The sequence below is a fragment of the Coloeus monedula genome (assembly GCF_965178545.1).
Source record: "Coloeus monedula genome assembly, chromosome: 6".
Classification (NCBI taxonomy): domain Eukaryota; kingdom Metazoa; phylum Chordata; class Aves; order Passeriformes; family Corvidae; genus Coloeus; species Coloeus monedula.
Genome location: NC_138786.1, coordinates 15,825,184 through 15,844,396, shown reverse-complemented (window position 1 = coordinate 15,844,396; position 19,213 = coordinate 15,825,184). Strand labels below are relative to the sequence as shown.

Sequence of the window (19,213 nt, the reverse complement as noted above, 5' to 3'; positions counted from 1 at the left end):
TTTTAGTTCAGTAAGCACTGATAAAAGTTTTCCAAACAAGAAAAGGCTGTGAAACTGACACTGTTCACATAATGTATATTTATTGCACATCATGCTAGACTATGAATTAATGTAGTGTTTTATTCATAATCTGCAGGCTGATAATGTAGTGCATACCAAGTCTGGTATTCTGCAATCATGAAGTTAGTATTTTTGTCCTTTTTCATTCTTGGATCTTAATGCTTACCAGAAATGCTGGTGTGACACAATTTGTCCACTGGAGAGCTTTTAGAGCCATTTGAAAGCGTTATGATAGAAACATTATAGGTGCTGAAAAAATTTAAAGATTCTGTTTGGAAGGCTTGCTCAAAGCCTTCTACTGTGCAGGGTGGAGCCAACTGTTCCCTTGAAGTATGTATATTAAATATGTTGATTTTGAAGCCAGAGTTGTTACCAAAAGGACATTTCCACTTCAGCATTAGGAAAGGCTGCTTGGCCACTGGTTCACACAGGAAGGAATTCACTGAGACAGTTACTGCCAAAAGAAAAAAGAACAACAAAATAAGAGGAGTAAGAAATCAAACCTTGTCCTCAATAGAAAAAGCTGTCTATTTGTATGTTATGTGTATAAATGCTTGTAAAACTTCAGTATTCCCTTCCCCTTTTAAAAAGATGCCTACATGGCACCTACTGCCTACACAAGGACTTGTTACCTTATGAGGAAGACAACTATTTCACACACTAAGTACACAGACCTATTCTGTGCTCTTTAACTCCTCTACAGACAGGGTTACTGGCAAAATTTAGGCTGAGTATCTATCAAGATCAGCAATGTTTTCAAAATACTGTTCAATCCTTTAACATACTACTCCCAAGAACATTTTTATAGTATGTAGACTGCCACTAAATCCCTCCATAATTATGTAAAACTCTTAGTGGCCAACAAATAAGAAAATTAATACAATCTCTGTCCATTAAGAGCACAACAGTAGCCATCCTTAAAAGCAGCAACTAGAACAAGTCAGTTTGGGTGAGAGTCTTCTAGGACATGATATAAAAACTGCAACCTTATGACCAGATACAGAAAGACACTTGAAAAGTTAATGTAGCAGTAACACTCAGAAGAAACGTCCCTCTAAACTAAACATCTTGTAAAACTTGGCCTTCAAGATCAAAACAGTTATAAATCTGCAATTACAACACACACCAAATTTATTTCCTCTCTTGGTAAGGGAAGTATTGGGTACTTTCAAATACAGGGGTTATAGACTCATGTATTAAATTATTTTGTTATTAGAAGGGGTATTATTTTAAGAAACTAAGGTTGTCTACCAGAAGCAACAGATTTAGTAAAAATAGATGTGAGTGACTGGGACTTACTCCTACTGCATATTATAAATATTTATTTTTCTCCAGTAACACTGTCAGTTACTCCTACAAATATGGTGAAATTATAGGAGATTACAGACAAACCCTGGAACAACACCTCTGACACCTGGTGACAACGGATGCCTGGTTTCTAGAAGAGTCATGACTTTTGAACTCTATCCTGTAGGAACAGTTAGATGAAGTATCATCAGCGCTCCATGGGAAAAGTCAGAGACCAGCATACTCCACCCTGATATGGACAAAAGAGCTAGGCTCTGTGAAAGTCATGAGGAGACCCCAGAAACACTCAGGAGTATTTTGTGACAGACAAAAAAAGCAGAGGCACAACCACGTTCCATGTTTTAGACAGACTGAGCATTATGAGTAGCCAAGCAGAACTTTCGGAGTACCAGTGACTTTCCAAGTTCATCCCAGAGCCCCTCAGAAAACCCACTCAGGAGCTCTGGGACAGATTCATTTCATCTCGGTCAAAATGGGACAGAACAAAGGAAAGGACAAGGCAGCACAGGATCACAACAAGGAGGAAAATAGTCACAATGCCTAACACGAGGAATGCAGGAGTAACTCAGCCATCTCCTGTAAGCTGATGAGCTGAGCAAAGCAGCAGGGCTGACAGCCACACCACCTAGTGCTGTGATGCTGTTTGGGGTTTTTTACCCTTTTTCTTTTACCTATTCTCTGTATCATTTACACATGTACTTGTAGCATTGTAGCTTAGTTTCGACATTTTCCTAGGCAGAAAGACAAAATAAATTCCAGGACCTCTATCCTATCTTGGTTCTCCTTAGAAACCAAGGCTGAAACCAGCTTTCTAAGATATACTTTTGTAAACAGAGCCTGGAACTCATCCTGAGGGGGGAGAATTTAGAAAGTACTAGAACTGGGGGGATTACTTTACCAGGGGAGTTCCTAATTTGGAGGTTCTTATCAGATATGCTAATTTTCAGAATCTATAAAAATGGTACACGCGTCAGGCACAGGGTACATCTTCGGCTATTTCTACCTGACTAATTTGTGCACCTAAGGATCCTCATACAAAGGTACTCTTTTATTACCCTAATTGTGTCTGACTTGTATTTTTAGGGCCAGAGAAAAAGGCATCAGCTGCCCAAGCCCAGCCACAGCCATGGGCCCTCCAAAGGGGGAAGTTCCCCAGGCACAATGTGCACTCTCTGAGAGCCTATCCAAATAGGAACCTGAGGGCCTCACCCAGAGGAAAGGGCAACAAAACCCCTTGCACAGAACCCCCTTCCACACATTACCACTGCTGACTCCAGGTAGGCTGTGTGCAGCACTTCTGCCTAACATAATATTGCATTTCAAACCCTGGGCAGGTGTGCAGAGACCTGTGCTGCACAGCAAAACACAGACCACCAGCAACAGGGATGCAAAAAACTGTGACTTACTTGTGTACAGGCCTATGGAACTTCCTTCTCCTTCTGTGGCATTATCAGCTGCTACAGCAAATACTGTGAAGTTGTACATTGTCCCAGGGATTAACTCGGTAATTTCTGCTTTGGTGTCATTGAATGTCAGGTTTCTCTTTGTATCATTTACAACCTCTATTCTGTACGTGTAGGAGTCAGAAGCACTGTCATTCACCATCCATTTTAGGATGACAGAAGTCACACCAACATATTCTGCCTTGAGATTAACAACCGAGCTGGGCTCTGTGAAAGGCAAACCAACAACTTGTTAACGTGCAGGAGCAGCTGCTCACAGACACAGAACACAACACAGCCAGTGCTTCACTTCCCTCACACCACTCATGGTCCAGAGTGCAGGAGGCACCCCAACAATATCAGCAGGCACTCCTGGACTCCTTAGTTGCACCAGTGGGCAGCTAAGACAGAAGTGATGGAATGTAGCCTTGAGTGGCATTTGTCTCCCTTTGACACTCTAAAGCAGAATACATCATCACATTGCCAGAGCTCCCAGGATTTTGCTTGGAAATTCAGAGGTGTGGTTAGGAGAGATAAAAGGTTGTAGGGGGACTGGAAAAAGAACATGGTGGTCTATCTGTGTACAGCAAAACGTAAGGAACTTCAAATATCACTGAAAAAGGAATAGAGGTTATGGAAGATGGCAAAGGAGCAGCTTGCCTAGGTCGTGCCATGAATGCACTCCTGAGCAAGTGTTATCTAAAGTTCATTCTGCTCCAGCCACAGGGCCCCAAATCACAGTATCTCTATATGGGAGCCCGTAACAAGAATGTTCTGAGGCCCTGATCCCCCTAGAAGTGAAGGCAACAGATGCACCCACAGATGCACCACACAAATCCCAGGCCAGAGGAAGTTTTTGGGAAGAGCTCTTTGTGTCACAGGCGTTGGTAAACAACTTCAACAATCATTGTTTTTGAGGTGTTTGTTTTACTCTGGTTTTTCTAAGAAGGCTATGTCTCTTTCACACAAACATCTCTGACTGCAGGCATGCAAAGCACAGCACCTCTGCCTGCAACACCATTAAATTTCAGCCCATGGGCAGGTGGGCACAGCCTTGTGCTGCACAGCAAAGCACAGACAACAAGGAATAGGGATGCAAGAAACTGTGACTTACTTGTATACAGGTCTATGGACACTCCTTCTCCTTCTGTGGCATTATCAGCTGCTACAGCAAATACTGTGAAGTTGTACATTGTCCCAGGGATTAACTCAGTAATTTCTGCTTTGGTGTCATTGAATGTCAGGAGTGACACTGTTGTATCATTTACAAACTGTATCCTGTACGTGTAGGAGTCAGAAGCGTTGTCATTCATCACCCATTTTAAGATGACAGAAGTCACACCAACATATTCTGCCTCGAGATCAACAACTGGGCTGGGCTCTGTGAAAGGCAAACCAACAACTTGTTAACGTGCAGGAACAGCTGCTCACAGACATGGAACACAAGAAACACAGCCAGTGCTTCACTTCCCTCACACCACTCATGGTCCAGAGGGCAGGAGCACCCCAACAACATCACCAGGCACTCCTGGAGGCTTTTGCCTTAATAGGTGGGTAACAGGAAATTGAGAATGAACCATCTCAAGCATAACTCATCTTCCTTTCACAGGCAATGGCAAGAGGGGTACAGGCCAACCCGGTGCCACCACTTGCAGGGTTTCACTGCCAATGCAAAAAAGTAGGCAGGAAGAAGAGAAGAGTGGAGGGGAAAGATACTGGTGGGGCAACTTTGTACAGCAGAAAATAAGGAAGACAAAATATCACTAGAAGAGGAACAGAGGTAATGAACCAGGCACTTCTCCAATCCTCATGCCCTGCACTTCATTCCCATGGAAGAGAGACCATCTCTAGACCCTCTGGAGACCCTCTCTCCAGCACCCTATTCTTTCTGCATGTTCAAAAGCCATTACAGACAGACAGGTCAGACTTTTGGGCATTGACTGTGCAGCTAGGAATATACATGCAGGTACATTTCAGGAAAACATAAATGACAAGAACAGTCATCTATTTTCCTTCAAATGCACTATGTGGAATGATCAGGCTGGGCTACTGCCTTGCAAGCCAGCTCCAAAATGGTCCCTCCAACACCACATGTCAAGACTTTTAATACTCAATGTGGCAAGGTGCTGGATAGCCAAAGGAGTTCTCCTCATGTAGCACTGCCTGAATCTCTCTCCTGGCTGCACCACAATGGCAGCTATAGGCCTCCAAATCACACAAGTTCACTCAGAACAATATGCTCTTTGTGGGACCCCCTTAAAATGAGAATCTCAGGCCCCCATACTCTAGGAAATAAATGCAATGCCCTCTCCCCAGTTTGGAAGAGATCAGTGCTCAGTGAAAAGTCTCTTCTCTTTGCTGACAGTCTTGGAGCAAACTTTACCATCAGCTTTCTACCAGGGCAATTCTGCTTCTACACTAACATCCTGTGCTCAGAGATTGGCCATCTCCAGCTCCAGGATGGAATCATCACCTCTGCCTGCAACAGTCTTAAATTACAACCCTTGGGCAGGTGTGCAGAGCCCTGTGCTGCACAGCAAAACACAGACCAGCAGCAACAGGGATGCAAAAAACTGTGACTTACTTGTATACAGGTCTATGGACACTCCTTCTCCTTCTGTGGCATTATCAGCTGCTACAGCAAATACTGTGAAGTTGTACATTGTCCCAGGGATTAACTTGGTAATTTCTGCTTTGGTGTCATTGAATGTCAGGTTTCTCTTTGTATCATTTACAAACTGTATCCTGTACGTGTAGGAGTCAGAAGCGTTGTCATTCATCACCCATTTTAAGACGACAGAAGTCACACCAACATATTCTGCCTCGAGATCAACAACTGGGTTGGGCTCTGTGAAAGGCAAAGCAACAACCTGTCAAGACAGAGAAATACAGAAAGAAGAGCCACAGCCACAATTCCCTATTCCACACAGAATGAGCACCACTTGGAGCCAAGCATCACTCCTACTGTACCAGTGCCCTGTTTCAGGCATTCATGCTGAGGCATCTTTGGAATGATCACAGGAGCTCTGGGGAATATTCTGTTTCATTTCATATGCAACAATTACTTATTTCCACAGTGGTTTTCCAGACAGAGAAACAGATGGAAATCAGGGAAGGAAACAGTTCAAGTTGACCTTGGTCTGTTAACTCAAAATTGTGCCCATGAGTCTCAATTTGAGAACTTCAGCCCGAACTCTCCTCAATATCAGGAGAAAGAAATGGGCTGCTTGAGCAGGTCCAACAGCTGGCACACCTTAGGGGGCTGTGTCTGCAAGCCCAACTCAGCATCAACTCCAGACAGATAGAACTCACCTCAGGCAGCTTAGACAAGCTTCTTGACCCAGTAGCAGCTCCAGGACACACTCCTCTAAATTGCTTTGTAGGGATATTGCGTGTTCTCTTTGCATTTCTGAGCTACACACAGAAGTAGTGTCTCCTCCTATCCCATCTATCTGGTCTGGGAAAAAGGTTCCTTGGCACAAAGCCAACAAGATTGGTACCACACTTGATAATGCAACCCTAAGAAGTGGGACAGTCACAGCCCACAGGAACCTCAGGCCAGAGACTGCAAGGAGCTCAAACCAAACTTTAAGAACAAAAAGTCTCTGTGACCCTGGTACCACATCCCTGCACACCACAGCTTTTGGTACGAGCTGTGATAACCCACTCCCAGAAGTGTTGTGAGGGGTCTGTTCAGCCCTCAAGTGTCTGGAGGAAAAGTCATGCTATTGTACCAGCTGGATCTCTACATAGCCTTGAGCAGACGTGCTGATGAAATAACTGATTTACAGGGGGCACGTACAAGCACAGAGACAATTTCAGTCCCTTTGCCAAGACTTCACTGCGTTCATGCACACAGACACCTGGAGCAAAGAAAGCAACATCACGACGAGAAATAGGACGAAGTTGGAAACCCAAAGTAAGAAAGAAGAGTGATTTGGTACAAACACATGGTTACTTGCAATTGCAAGGCACCATTTCCTTACTTGTGTACAGGTCTCTGGAACTTCTTTCTCCTTCTGTCTTGTTATCAGCTGCTACAGCAAATACTGTGAAGTTGTACATTGTCCCAGGGATTAACTCAGTAATTTCTGCTTTGGTGTCATTGAATGTCAGGTTCTTCTTTGTATCATTTACAAACTGTATCCTGTACGTGTAGGAGTCAGAAGCACTGTCATTCACCATCCATTTTAGGATGACAGAAGTCACACCAACATATTCTGCCTCGAGACCAACAACCGGGCTGGGCTCTGTGAAAGGCAAAGCAACAACTTGTTAATGTGCAGGAACAGCTGCTCACAGACATGGAACACAAGAAACACAGCCAGTGCTTCACTTCCCTCACACCACTCATGGTCCAGAGTGCAGGAGCACCCCAACAACATCACCAGGCACTCCTGGAGGCTGTTGCACCAGTGGGCAGCTAAGAGAGAACTGAAGACAAGCCATGCTGAGCAGCATTTATCTCCCTTTGATATTCCAAAGGAGAAGCTTTGGTCACCACTGAAGCTGAGCTCACAGGGAATCCAGAAAGATGGACAGGAAAGGGATGGGTATGGTCGACAATGCAGGCAATTTCAGTTTGGTTTACTGGTTGGGTTTTGGTTTAGCTGTTGTGAAGGATTTTTCGTTTCACGGAGGGGGGGTGGGTTAGAGGGAATTTGGTGTTTAATAAGTAAGGAAATAAATCAAGGCTATGTTTCTTCTATACATTAACCACTCATTCTTAGCATCTTGCCCAGGTAAGGCTCCTATTAAATTACAATCCTTGGGCAGGTGTGCAGAGCCCTGTGCTGCACAGCAAAACACAGACCAGCAGCAACAGGGATGCAAAAAACTGTGACTTACTTGTATACAGGTCTATGGACACTCCTTCTCCTTTTGTCTTACTATCAGCTGCTACAGCAAACACTGTGAAGTTGTACATTGTCCCAGGGATTAACTCGGTAATTTCTGCTTTGGTGTCATTGAATGTCAGGAGTGACACTGTTGTATCATTTACAAACTGTATCCTGTACGTGTAGGAGTCAGAAGCGTTGTCATTCATCACCCATTTTAAGATGACAGAAGTCACACCAACATATTCTGCCTCGAGACCAACAACCGGGCTGGGCTCTGTGAAAGGCAAAGCAACAACTTGTTAATGTGCAGGAACAGCTGCTCACAGACATGGAACACAAGAAACACAGCCACACCAGTGCTTCAATGGGCAGCTAAAAGAGAACTGAAGACAAGTCATTCTGAGGGGCATTCATCTCCCTTTGACACCCCAAAACATAAGCACAGGCCATCACAGTGACTGAAGTCCCATGTCCTCCCTTGGGAATCCAGAGGTGGGCAGGAAAGTGATAGAGTGGAATGGAATATTTACTTAGAAGGAACCTAGAACTATCCTAGTCCAACTCCCTGACCACCTCAGGCCTCACCAAAAATTAAAGCACATTATTAAGAGTATTGTCCAGATGTTTCAAACACAGAAAGGCTTGGGGCACTGACCACCTCTCTAGGATGCCTATTCCAGTGTTTGACCCCTCTGTCAGTAAAGAAATACTTCCTAAGGTCAAGTCTAAACCTCCCCTGAGGCAGCTTTGAACTACTCCCACTCATCATATCCCTGGACACCAGAGAAGAGATCAACCCCACCCTCTGCATTTCACCTCCTCAGGAAGCCAAGGAGAGCAATGAGTTCACCCCTCAGCTTCCTTTTCTCCAAACCAGATAAGCCCAAAGCCCTCAGCTGCTCCTCACAGGACAGGCCTTCCAGCCCTTTTACCAGCCTTCCTGCCCTCCTCTGGAGGCATTCAAGGACCTTTACATCCTTCTTCAATCATGGGGCCCAGAACTGCACCCAGTACACATTCAACTCCTGCATCCATACCTTTGATAAATACTTTGAGCAGCCCCCAGGATGGAGCCCAGAGGACCCTAAGGACAGCACTGGTAACTGCTCACCAGCCAGACACAGCCCCACTCACTGGAACCCTGTGAGCCCTGCCCTTCAGCCAGCTCCTCACCCAGCACACCATGGACCCCCTCATCCCACAGCTGGACAACTTGTCCAGAAGGATGCTGTGAGGGACAGGACCAAAAATCTCACTAAAATGCAGAAAAAATACATTGACCACCCTCCCTTCCCCATAGAAGGAGATCAAATCAGCTAAATGGGACTTTCCCTTTGTGACCCATGTCGATGGCACCTGATGACTGCATTGCTCTTTAAACACCTCTCAACAGTACCCAGTACAATCTTCTCCATAATTTTTCCAGGAACTGAGGTTGGTCTAACAGGCCTGCAGGTTCCTGGGTCTTTCCTCCCACCCTTCAGGTAAATAGAAGTAACAGTGGCTGGCAGAGACCTCTCCAGGCTCCCAAGGCCTTTGGTAGCTGATGGAGAGGGGTCCTGCCGTAACATCAGTGGGACCCTTCCATACTCAGGGATGAATCCCAACAGGCCCCATGGACTTGTGAACATTCAGCTGATACAGGTGGTCCCTCACACTTTCAGTGTCCACAAGTGGAAGCCACTGGCCCAGCACTCATGGGCCTCCAGCTCTGGGGCTCAGGCAGACCAAGGTCTATCGGTATCACCAAAACCTGAGGCAAAATGCACATTGAACACCTCTGCTTTTTCTTCATCCCCATTAGTCAGGTGACCATCTTCAACAAGGATCAGTCCAGTGTTTTCTTTAGACCTCCTTTTGCTATTAATGTGCTTTAAAAAGCCTTTCTTGTTATCTGAAACAGCATTGGCCAGTTTCTACTGTGACTGAGCTCTGGCCCTTGGTGTCTTCTTCATGCATAGACAAACCACAGCTCTGTAATCCTCCTGAGAAGCCTGACCTCACTTTCAGAGCTCATACAATTTCTCTTCTTCTTGAGCTCCACAAGGAGTTGCCTGTTCAGCAAAGCTGGTTTTCTGCCCCATTGCTTGACTTTTGACATAGTGAAATTGCCTGTTCCTGTGCTCCTAAAAGGTGGCTTTTAAAAACTGAACATCACTTGTGGACTCCTAAGCCCTCAAAAGCAGATTCCCAGGGTAGGCTGCTAAGTAGTGCCCTGAATAGCTTAAACTTTGCTCTCCTGGAGTCCAGGGTAGCAACTCGGCTGTCTCTTTTCATTCATTACACTGCAAATTTGAAACACAGTCATTTAATCACCATAGCCAAGTCAGCCACCTACCATCTCACATGAGTCCTACTCTACTCACAAACAGCAACTCTAGGAGGGCATCTTTCCTAGTTGACTCACTACTTGCCACAAGAAATTATCTCCCACACAAAGTGATACAAGAACAAAGATGGAGAGGAAGCAAGGTGGATTATGTTTGCCTGGTTTTTTTCTTTTTAAAAGCAAGGATGTATTTCTTCCACACTTCAAGACCCCATTGCTTAGTGGACATGCCAGATTAGGCTCCAGGAATAAGGCATCATGTCTATACACGACAGCGTTACATTTTAGCCCTCAGGCAGTTGTGCAGAGCTCTGAGCTGTCCACCAGGAATACGGTTGCAAGAAACTGTGACTTACTTGTGTACAGGTCTATGGACACTCCTTCTCCTTCTGTCTTGTTATCAGCTGCTACAGCAAATACTGTGAAGTTGTACATTGTCCCAGGGATTAACTCGGTAATTTCTGCTTTGGTGTCATTGAATGTCAGGAGTGACACTGTTGTATCATTTACAAACTGTATCCTGTACGTGTAGGAGTCAGAAGCACTGTCATTCACCATCCATTTTAGGATGACAGAAGTCACACCAACATATTCTGCCTCGAGACCAACAACTGGGCTGGGCTCTGTGAAAGGCAAAGCAACAACTTGTTAATGTGCAGGAACAGCTGCCCACAGACATGGAACACAAGAAACACAGCCAGTGCTTCACTTCCCTCACACCACTCATGGTCCAGAGGGCAGGAGCACCCCAACAACATCACCAGGAACTCCTGGAGGCTGTTGCACCAGTGGGCAGCTAAGAGAACTGAAGACAAGCCATGCTGAGCAGCATTTATCTCCCTTTGACATTCCAAAGGAGAAGCACAGGCCATCACTGTGACAGAACTTCCAGGGCCTCCCTTGGGAATCCAGAGAGGTGTGCAGGGAAGAGACCAGGATGGAGAGGAAGATAATTTAAAACAAGAAAACAAAACCATCAGGTCTATGTTTGTGCTGTAGAGCAATATCCCATTCTCTGCATACTGTCCAGGTCAGCCTCCAGGACTAAAATATCACGTCTTATACACAATAGCATTGAATTGCAGTCTTCACATATGCAGGCAGACCCCTGAGCTGCACAGAAAAGTACAGACCACGAGAAATAGAACTGCAAGAAACTATGACTTACTTGTGTACAGGCTTAAGGACACTCCTGTGTCATTACCATTTACCACTGCATATACAGTGAAACTGTACATCGTCCCAGGGATTAACTCTGTAATTTCTGCTTTGGTGTCATTGAATGTCAGGTTTCTCTTTGTATCATTTACAAACTGTATCCTGTACGTCTCAGGTTTCAAAGTAGCGTTAGCCACTGACCACGTTAAGATGACAGAAGTCACACCAATGTATTCTGCTGTGAGATTACCAATTGGGCTGAATTCTACAAAAAGAGAAAAAAAATTTTAACCTACAAGAATATTTGCTGACAAAGGCATACAGCACCCTCCTCCCTGCCACACCCCAGTGTCTGTATAACAGAAATTAGCCTGGGAAAACAGTCAAGCTACCTCTCTCTACTGCAAGGCCCACTTGCAAGCTCTGCCATCTACTCCAATTCCTCAAGCTTCACTTCATCTCAAGGAGCACAGCTGTCTAGGTGCAGCAATGATTTCTGTGCTGCCTCAGCTATGAGCTTTATGCAGCTTGCTGAGGCAGTGTGTGTTGGAACACACAACCCACTGTCATTTTTTTCCTAAACTGAATATCCCAAAGAGAGAAGCCTTTCTTAGCTGCAAGATTCACACATCTCTCCTGCAGATATGTGACACAGAATGTTCTGTACTAGGCAGAGGACTTCAGCTGTACCCCATCACTTACACATTTCAAACCTGTATGTCACAGTTAAGCTGTAACCTAAAAAGCCATAACAAGCAGGGAAGGGAGCCCAAGTCTAACATGGATAAAACTACTGGCCATGCACCAATCACAGTATGAAACTGCACTCCCAGTCAGGTGTGCAGACACATTTCTCGGCCTCATTCTCTACTGCAGTAAAGCAGTTGGATCCATGCTCCTGCAATGCTCTTTGCACTTTGAACTAGAGCTCAGGCTTAAAATGCTATCACAATATAAAAGTGCGAAACACCCCAAAGATTCACATCCCAGCCACATTCCAAACCACGGACATGTTACAGTGCTTAGATCACCTCTTGTTCCATCAGACACAGCCCTGGTCACTCTTCCACCTGCAGAGGTTCTGTTCCCACTTGCAGAGATTACTGATAAATCATCATTACTACTAGTTGCTGGTTCTGCAGTTACGTTTTTTGAGCTGCAATCCTCAGTGCCTGGAAGAAGAACACAAAACTGTGTTTTTACAAAATTTCTGGACTTCCCATTTGCACAAGTACAGTCAGTTACTGATATCACGCACAGACCCGCAGCCACTTCTGTTTTCCCAGTTCTATAGAAGCCTCACTGCACATTTCCTGGTTTTACCACTTTTCCTGGTTTCACCTCTTAACTTCTGTGAGATGATTTGAATTAGATTCAAGTGACTGCCACATTATTTCAGCCATCCACTGACTCTACATATGGTTTGGATGAAAGCTATCATGACCTGCTCTTTTCAGTACAGTTTTGTTTGAAAGGAGTTAAATCAACTTGCAGACACATTCTGTGTGTGTGTTTTCTTCATCTATTATCAGAAGTTTTGTTTAACCTGGCACAGCAATTTTGCCTCTTCCCCTCAGCATATTCCCCTCCTCCCCTCTCATATTCCCACAGTGCATTCCCACAAGGAAAGAAGAGACATGGCTCTATACCTAGAGCCAGAAAATTCACACTGATGTAGCACAGCCCAAAGCATAGAAACAGTTGATTCAGACCCTAGAATTTAAAGGCTAACTCATGTAAGCCTGATGTTCAATATTAAGGTAGAACTTAACTGCACACATTTTCAGAAATTTCTGCCACACGAAAACTTGTTATCTTGACCAGTGCAGCAGTTCTAGACTCACTTCAGAAATTCTTTAAAAGCATCACTTTGTGTGCCCTTTGGTTTTGGGGTTTGTTTGGTTTTTCATTGCCTTTCAGTGTATTTTCCCATCTTTCTAAGCACATTACACCTGTAATTGATTTTACCAGAACTCTCTACAAACTGAAAAGCAAAGGGATTACAGTACAGATTTATATCTTTAAATATCCTTAAGTGCACTGCAGGTATTACAGTCACTAAAATAACTGAGTATGCATTTTTAACTCCTATTACTAAAAATTCTTTCCAGGAAGCTTTTTTTTAAAATACTTTGCTTATACTGTTTGATCTTTCTTAAAAGAAATCAAGATAATGAGAGTTATACAAAAAACCAAAAAGCAAACAACAGAATGATACTTACAAGCAATTGTACATCTGACCTGGAAAACAAAAACAAATAATAGAAATTAAAACTTTAAAACTACTGGAAGTTCAAATAAAGTAACGACTGGTTTAATTAACATGAGGGGGGAAGAAATCTGTTAAAAAAAAGTCCAGATTTTTCAATCTGCAAGAGTCATACATAAAGTTCTACTGGTATAAAAATAACACCAAAAAATACACCAAACTAGTAGAGAAAAAAAATCTAAACATGCTGGTAAAAAGTTAGTTTCCACATTCTAAAAAAAAACTAGTTTATCACCAAAAAAAAAAAAAGTTTGAATAACATAAGCTGGTTATTTTGCACATAAAAATGTATAAACTAAATCTATAAGATCTTAGTTAAAACACACTTTAGTTAGTACCATCTCAGAAAAAAATGGCAGATGTCAGTTAGGTCTTTCTTATCAATAAGATTTTTCCTTTCATTCTTTTGCTGCATAAACCTTCTTATTACTTCTCCCAAAAGAATGTTTTGCATTTTCTGAAGTGAACTCAGGGTAGTCAAAGTTCAAAACACTCAATGCATGCTCTGGAATCCAGTTTACACATGTGCACACATCCATAACCTATCAGCAGTTGCCACTTAACTGCAGCCTGAAACTCCTCTGCTGGTAATACTGACAAACACACCAGAATTTTGCTTTGAGGATGATTTTTAGTCTTCAGACTTTGTACTTTACTTCCAAATAGCCACTTCCCTTCCTGTTGGTGTGAGATTTGGCCCATAAATTGTCATATTCATGTCTCTCCTGGTGGCGCCAAAAAACGCTGCTTACAGGAGTGAAGTAAAAGCCCCAGACTGCAAGAGGTCTGCAAGAAGCAGTCTTTTACTTAAAGCATTTGGAACTTCTGTCTTCTCTACCCACAATCAATTTCTTAGCTGTTTGTGCAATTCCATGAGCTAACTCAAAATAAGCAGCTACCTCACAACACCCTGATGCAATGCTTGAATCCCAAGTCACTCACTCCCCCAGCTGTCACGCTGCTGGTGCCACAAGGAGCTCCACCAGCAGCAGCTCCTTGCACCAGCCATGGGTGGTCCAAGCAGACACACCCTTAAAAAGTAGTCAGAAAATACCATTAAATCTTATTCCCATGATGGTCTCAGTGCCACAGCAAGAAGAGTTTGGGCACTCTTCCTAGGCAAAAAAAGCCCTTGTAAGCATCAAAGCCCTAATTCCTGGTCTTCTCTAGCACAGCCCTAGGGACAACGCAGCACACAACAGACATGGCACCGGATGCAGATGTCCTACTTACAAGTGTGAGGCTCCTCCTCAACCTGAGTTTTTGAGAGCTCAGCCAAACTGCAAGGCTATTTAGGAAGTGAGGAAATATTTGCCTGCACCCAGGTCAAGAGTACTTCTGCATTCCTTCACAAAGTGTCTGAGGAAGAAGAGCTCAAGAAGGAAACAGCCACTCAAGGCAGGAACACACTACCATGCAGGGTCCAGAGCAGAAGAGCTAAGCTGTGTGGAAACAGCTGCTGAATGGTGAGCAAGAGGTGAGATCCCCTGAAATGCAGGGCAATCTACAAGCAGAGCTGAAAGGATGTTATGTTTATTAAGAAAGGGAACTCACAAGAAGAACAAAATCAACAAGAAATGCCACAGGACTAAGCTACAGCGATTTCTGCAGCCCTACAGACAAAGACTCCAGAGCCTGACATCATTCACAACCCATCATCCTTCAGTTACTTTCTCTTCTGTAGAACTGCCTGAAAATGAACTTTCTCATCTCCTTCTCCACAAATTTTGAGTTTAGAGGCACAGCATCCTTCCCAGGCAACAGGAACAACAGATATTATAGGACTGTGAAACAGGTATGCCACTATCAAGTACCCCGAACCTCTCCTTTTTATCATCCCATTTCTTTCCTGCCAGCTCAAACAAGGAACACGTTGATTCCTGTCCCATGGGCATCCAATCTAATGGCACATAATGACCAAGCTGATAGAAATTTGGTTGTACGGTCACATGGGGTTTTATCAAGGATGCTCAAACAACCTCAAAAAGGAAAGTTACACTAAAATTCCTGTCACATGGTTAATGAACTGCATCCCATCACTCCACTTGCTTATCACACCCTGACAACACTCCCTCACAATACCCTTCTGACTTTCCAGAACCCTATGTGCAAATCAACTTCAAAAAATCACATCCCACTAGCAGCAGGTAGGCCTCCTTCTGAAACCCAAAGCCACACAAAACAAATGATCCCATTCCCAAGCATCAGCTTGCCTGACTCAGTCATTCCGTGCTGTATTTTTCAACATCAGCCATGAACCAAACTGTCCTCCAACCTGACGTTATTCCTTAGTGAGAATTTATACAAAACATTTGTTTATGATTTCAGAGGATATTTGCACTGAACACCTGATTCTCCTTGCGTTTGCATTTAATATATCACGAGGCCTGCCATCTTTGCTTTTCTTTTCCAATGACAAAAATCCCTATTATTCATATATACAGCTGGGTAATTTTTTAACTTCGGTGGAAATTTGGGTAGGGGTGGAACATCCCTAACCAAGAAAAGACAGCAAAATGCCAAATACTGACCATTTCAGCTGAGAAACAGGAGAGAAAAGTATACACAAACCCATCACTGTCATCAGCTATGGCAAATAAATTTTTTCACGTGTCACACAGCCATGCTTAGGGCCTGATCAAAGGCTGCACGTTCCAGAGGAGGTGAGGAATTCATCTTCACTTACACAAGGTCTGTCCTGCGCTCCTTATGTGAGCAGTTTATTACTGACCAGGAGCTGGTGGTGTGTGATACATGCTGAATTCAGCTCCATCCTCCTCAGGTGCACACTGGGTTCCTACCTAACTGAGGAATTAGTATTAGTCTCATGTGTGATCTTATCCAGGAAGAATTATGACTGCAGGAAAACTTCTTCAAAAATAGCGAGTGACTGAGAGGATCAAATCCCACTGATATTTGATAACCCAGAGTAAGATATTTTCAGGAGCAGGATTTAAAGCATGCCAGCTGTACACATGGACTGGGGGAACCATAAGGAAGACAGCAGGGCAGGACTTCAGCTCAGCTTGGCTCTGCTGCCAAACTGTGCCCTCTAATGAAGCTGGGGTTCCCGCTCTGGGGAAAACCCTTGTGGACAGTAGCCAACCTACCTGCTCCAGTTTTTAAAACAATGTGGTTTGGTTCATGTAAATATAAGGCCAAAAGCTGGCTGAATAGTCAAAGTGAGCAAACCAAAAAAATCTTAGGCAAAGAAACACTTAACCACAAATCCTTTCCAAGAACACCACTTGAGGTTGCTGCTTACTGTTTCTGGTGTGCTCACCAGTGTGTTCCTTGCAACTCAGATGCAGAAAGCCAGGGAGTTAATCGCACCCTTCTCAAAGCCAATGATCTTTCAAGTGTGTACCTTCAGATCTTATCTTCTCCACACACCCCTCCTCTCAGGTTTAGAGGAGTTTCACAAAAATATCAACAAGCTATCACAGCGGTCTCCAAATTGCTTCTCAACACCCTTTCACCAAAGCAGCAGCATAATTAGGATCACTGCCCCACTAGGCAGGGCCCCTGCTCTCACACCTTTTTTCCCCCCTCAATGTTCACCCACCATTAGTTGTCCCACGTGCATAACTATGGGCTTCAGGACAAGCCACCACACAGCACCATCGTGATGGTTTTAAGACTCCAGGCTTGGCTTTGCTGATGCGGTCAGTCACCACCACTCAGCCAACAAACACTAACCGGCAAAGATGCAGTAGCCTGGCCACTTACAGACCCCTCTATCACCTCTGATATTTCATACTTAGCACAGTCTTACTCAGGAAGCATTCCCACAGAAAGCTTTTACTGAAGGTCACACAAGGTAAGTGAAAATCAAAATCAGGAATGCCACTGGGAAGCCTGGGAAGTAATGGAAATGGGATTGCCCAAGTATTGCGTCCAGAGACTGATACAGCTTTCCAATACTTGCTGATTCTGTAGGATTTTTAAGGCATTGCCTGCTATTTCACCTGGGGACATTTTTGCACTCCCTAGGAGTGCAAAGTCTAGATCAGCAGGGAGTGACACCTTTCTGCTGGAGACTGTTGTCCTGCAGGAAGACAAGGTGGGTTTGGAAAGATGAAATGTTTCTGTCTCTTAAAACCCATCTCAGGGTTGTTCCATCTCATTCATTTCCATATTATTTCCAAATTAATGAAGTTTGTAGGCTTACAGCAGTGGGCAGAAGAATGAGCTCACCTGAATTGGGGCATAGAACTATGTGCTTAAACCTGTTTGAACCTAGTTCAAGCAACATGACTTATCTGGACAACGTCTAGGTTTCGGGGTGGAAAAAATCATACTGGAAAATGAGTCAAAATACACTTGGGTAACATATTTTCCAATTTCTTTATAAAATGTCATAAATCTTCAACTGCAAAGCATTTCTCTGCATTTAAGCAGAAAACTTCAGGTGCAAATCATTACACTATTACAAAACAGAATCATCGAAGTTGGAAGAGACCTTCAAGATCGTCCAGTACAACTGTCAAACCAGCACCACCATAATCACCCCTAAACCATATCCCCAAGTGCCACATCCAAACACCTCTTGAACACTTCCAGACAGCCTTTAATTTACACAAAGATATGCCAAGCCAAGAAAACCAGGTGTTTTCCCCTGTGCTTATTGTCCAACAAGAAAAAAGACTGTGGATAAAGCCTGTGTGCTGAAGGACTGCTAAGATAACAGTTCAGTTACCAATTCCAGTGGCATTTGTGGATACTCAGCCCTCCTGTATCAGGTCCTTACTACTTGAAGGAGGAAATAATCAACAGGAGGCTAAGCCAGAAGCTAACATTTAATTATGTTACATAGTTTTACAGAAGATTGATTACTTTCTGGATTCAGTGCTAGAGTTTGGGATCAGTTTTCTTTTTTTCCCCTTTCTAGTGTATATTTACTCTGCTAAATTCACTTTAACTGCAGTCCACAACAGTTCTGGGTTTTTTTCATTCAAATCAACTCCAGATGACCTCAATAATACAATGCATTCACTTCCAATGGAAAATAGGCTGTGGCAAGTGTCAGTTCCACCTGTTTTCCCTCTGGTATTTTATGCAGGTACTCACAGCCCATACACAAAACACCATTTCACAGAGTGTTTGCAATAAGTGGGTTTATCCTGGAGTAAAAAAGCTCTAATTTTAGAAACAGCACAAAGTTTTTACAAGATGTTTGGAGTCTTCTTTTAACTGTAAATGAGCAGCTCTGCTAATGAGCCTGCACAGGCCCAGATGGAGATGCAGAACTCAGAAAAAAGAAATAAGAGCTGGTGCTTGTTATGAACTGGGTGGGGCTGGACCCTCCTAGGCCACCCTGTTGCATTAGGGAACTGTGCAGAACACTGAAACAGCCACACACAACTGTGCACAGGCTATTTTGAGCTGTTATGCAGCTATGTGGGAGAGGAAAGACTATTTCCACTTTGCATGTATTTATATTTTGCCCCTGACATTTCTAAATTCTGACTTCCCTGAAGCAAGCCTTTCTGCAAAAAGAGACCAAATATAATTTTTTTTCCACTGGCTTTTATGAAAATATATGAGGACATTCCAGCCTGTGCAGCACCTCCAGTGAGCTAAAAATGCTGTGGAAGACAAAGCCTTTAAGAAAACCAAGATGAGACACCAAATAAAAATTTGTGATGACACATACTGAACAAAGTTCTTTTTTCCTCTCATGATTCTTCCAAGTTTTACCTGTATCTGCTTTTTAGCTGGCTAGCCTAGGAGCAAGGAGTTTTCTGGGCAACATACCCAAAATAAAGAGAAAAATATAGACACCAAAACCCAAACATGACTGCAT

The 19,213-nt window shown here is 43.6% G+C and overlaps 1 protein-coding gene across 1 annotated transcript in view; it reads right to left on the bottom strand.

Moving 5' to 3' along the window:
* PTPRJ (protein tyrosine phosphatase receptor type J) overlaps positions 1–19,213 on the bottom strand; it is a gene marked incomplete at its 5' end in the record, with an annotated part of 71,725 nt that overhangs the window by 11,899 nt on the left and 40,613 nt on the right. The window contains 10 exons of the mRNA XM_082282965.1: positions 227–514; positions 2,775–3,038; positions 3,925–4,191; positions 5,395–5,658; positions 6,797–7,060; positions 7,659–7,925; positions 10,337–10,603; positions 11,149–11,403; positions 12,170–12,310; positions 13,361–13,379. Of these exons, the coding sequence (XP_082139091.1) occupies positions 227–514; positions 2,775–3,038; positions 3,925–4,191; positions 5,395–5,658; positions 6,797–7,060; positions 7,659–7,925; positions 10,337–10,603; positions 11,149–11,403; positions 12,170–12,310; positions 13,361–13,379 (2,296 nt within the window). The remainder of the gene's footprint in view (positions 1–226; positions 515–2,774; positions 3,039–3,924; positions 4,192–5,394; positions 5,659–6,796; positions 7,061–7,658; positions 7,926–10,336; positions 10,604–11,148; positions 11,404–12,169; positions 12,311–13,360; positions 13,380–19,213) is intronic.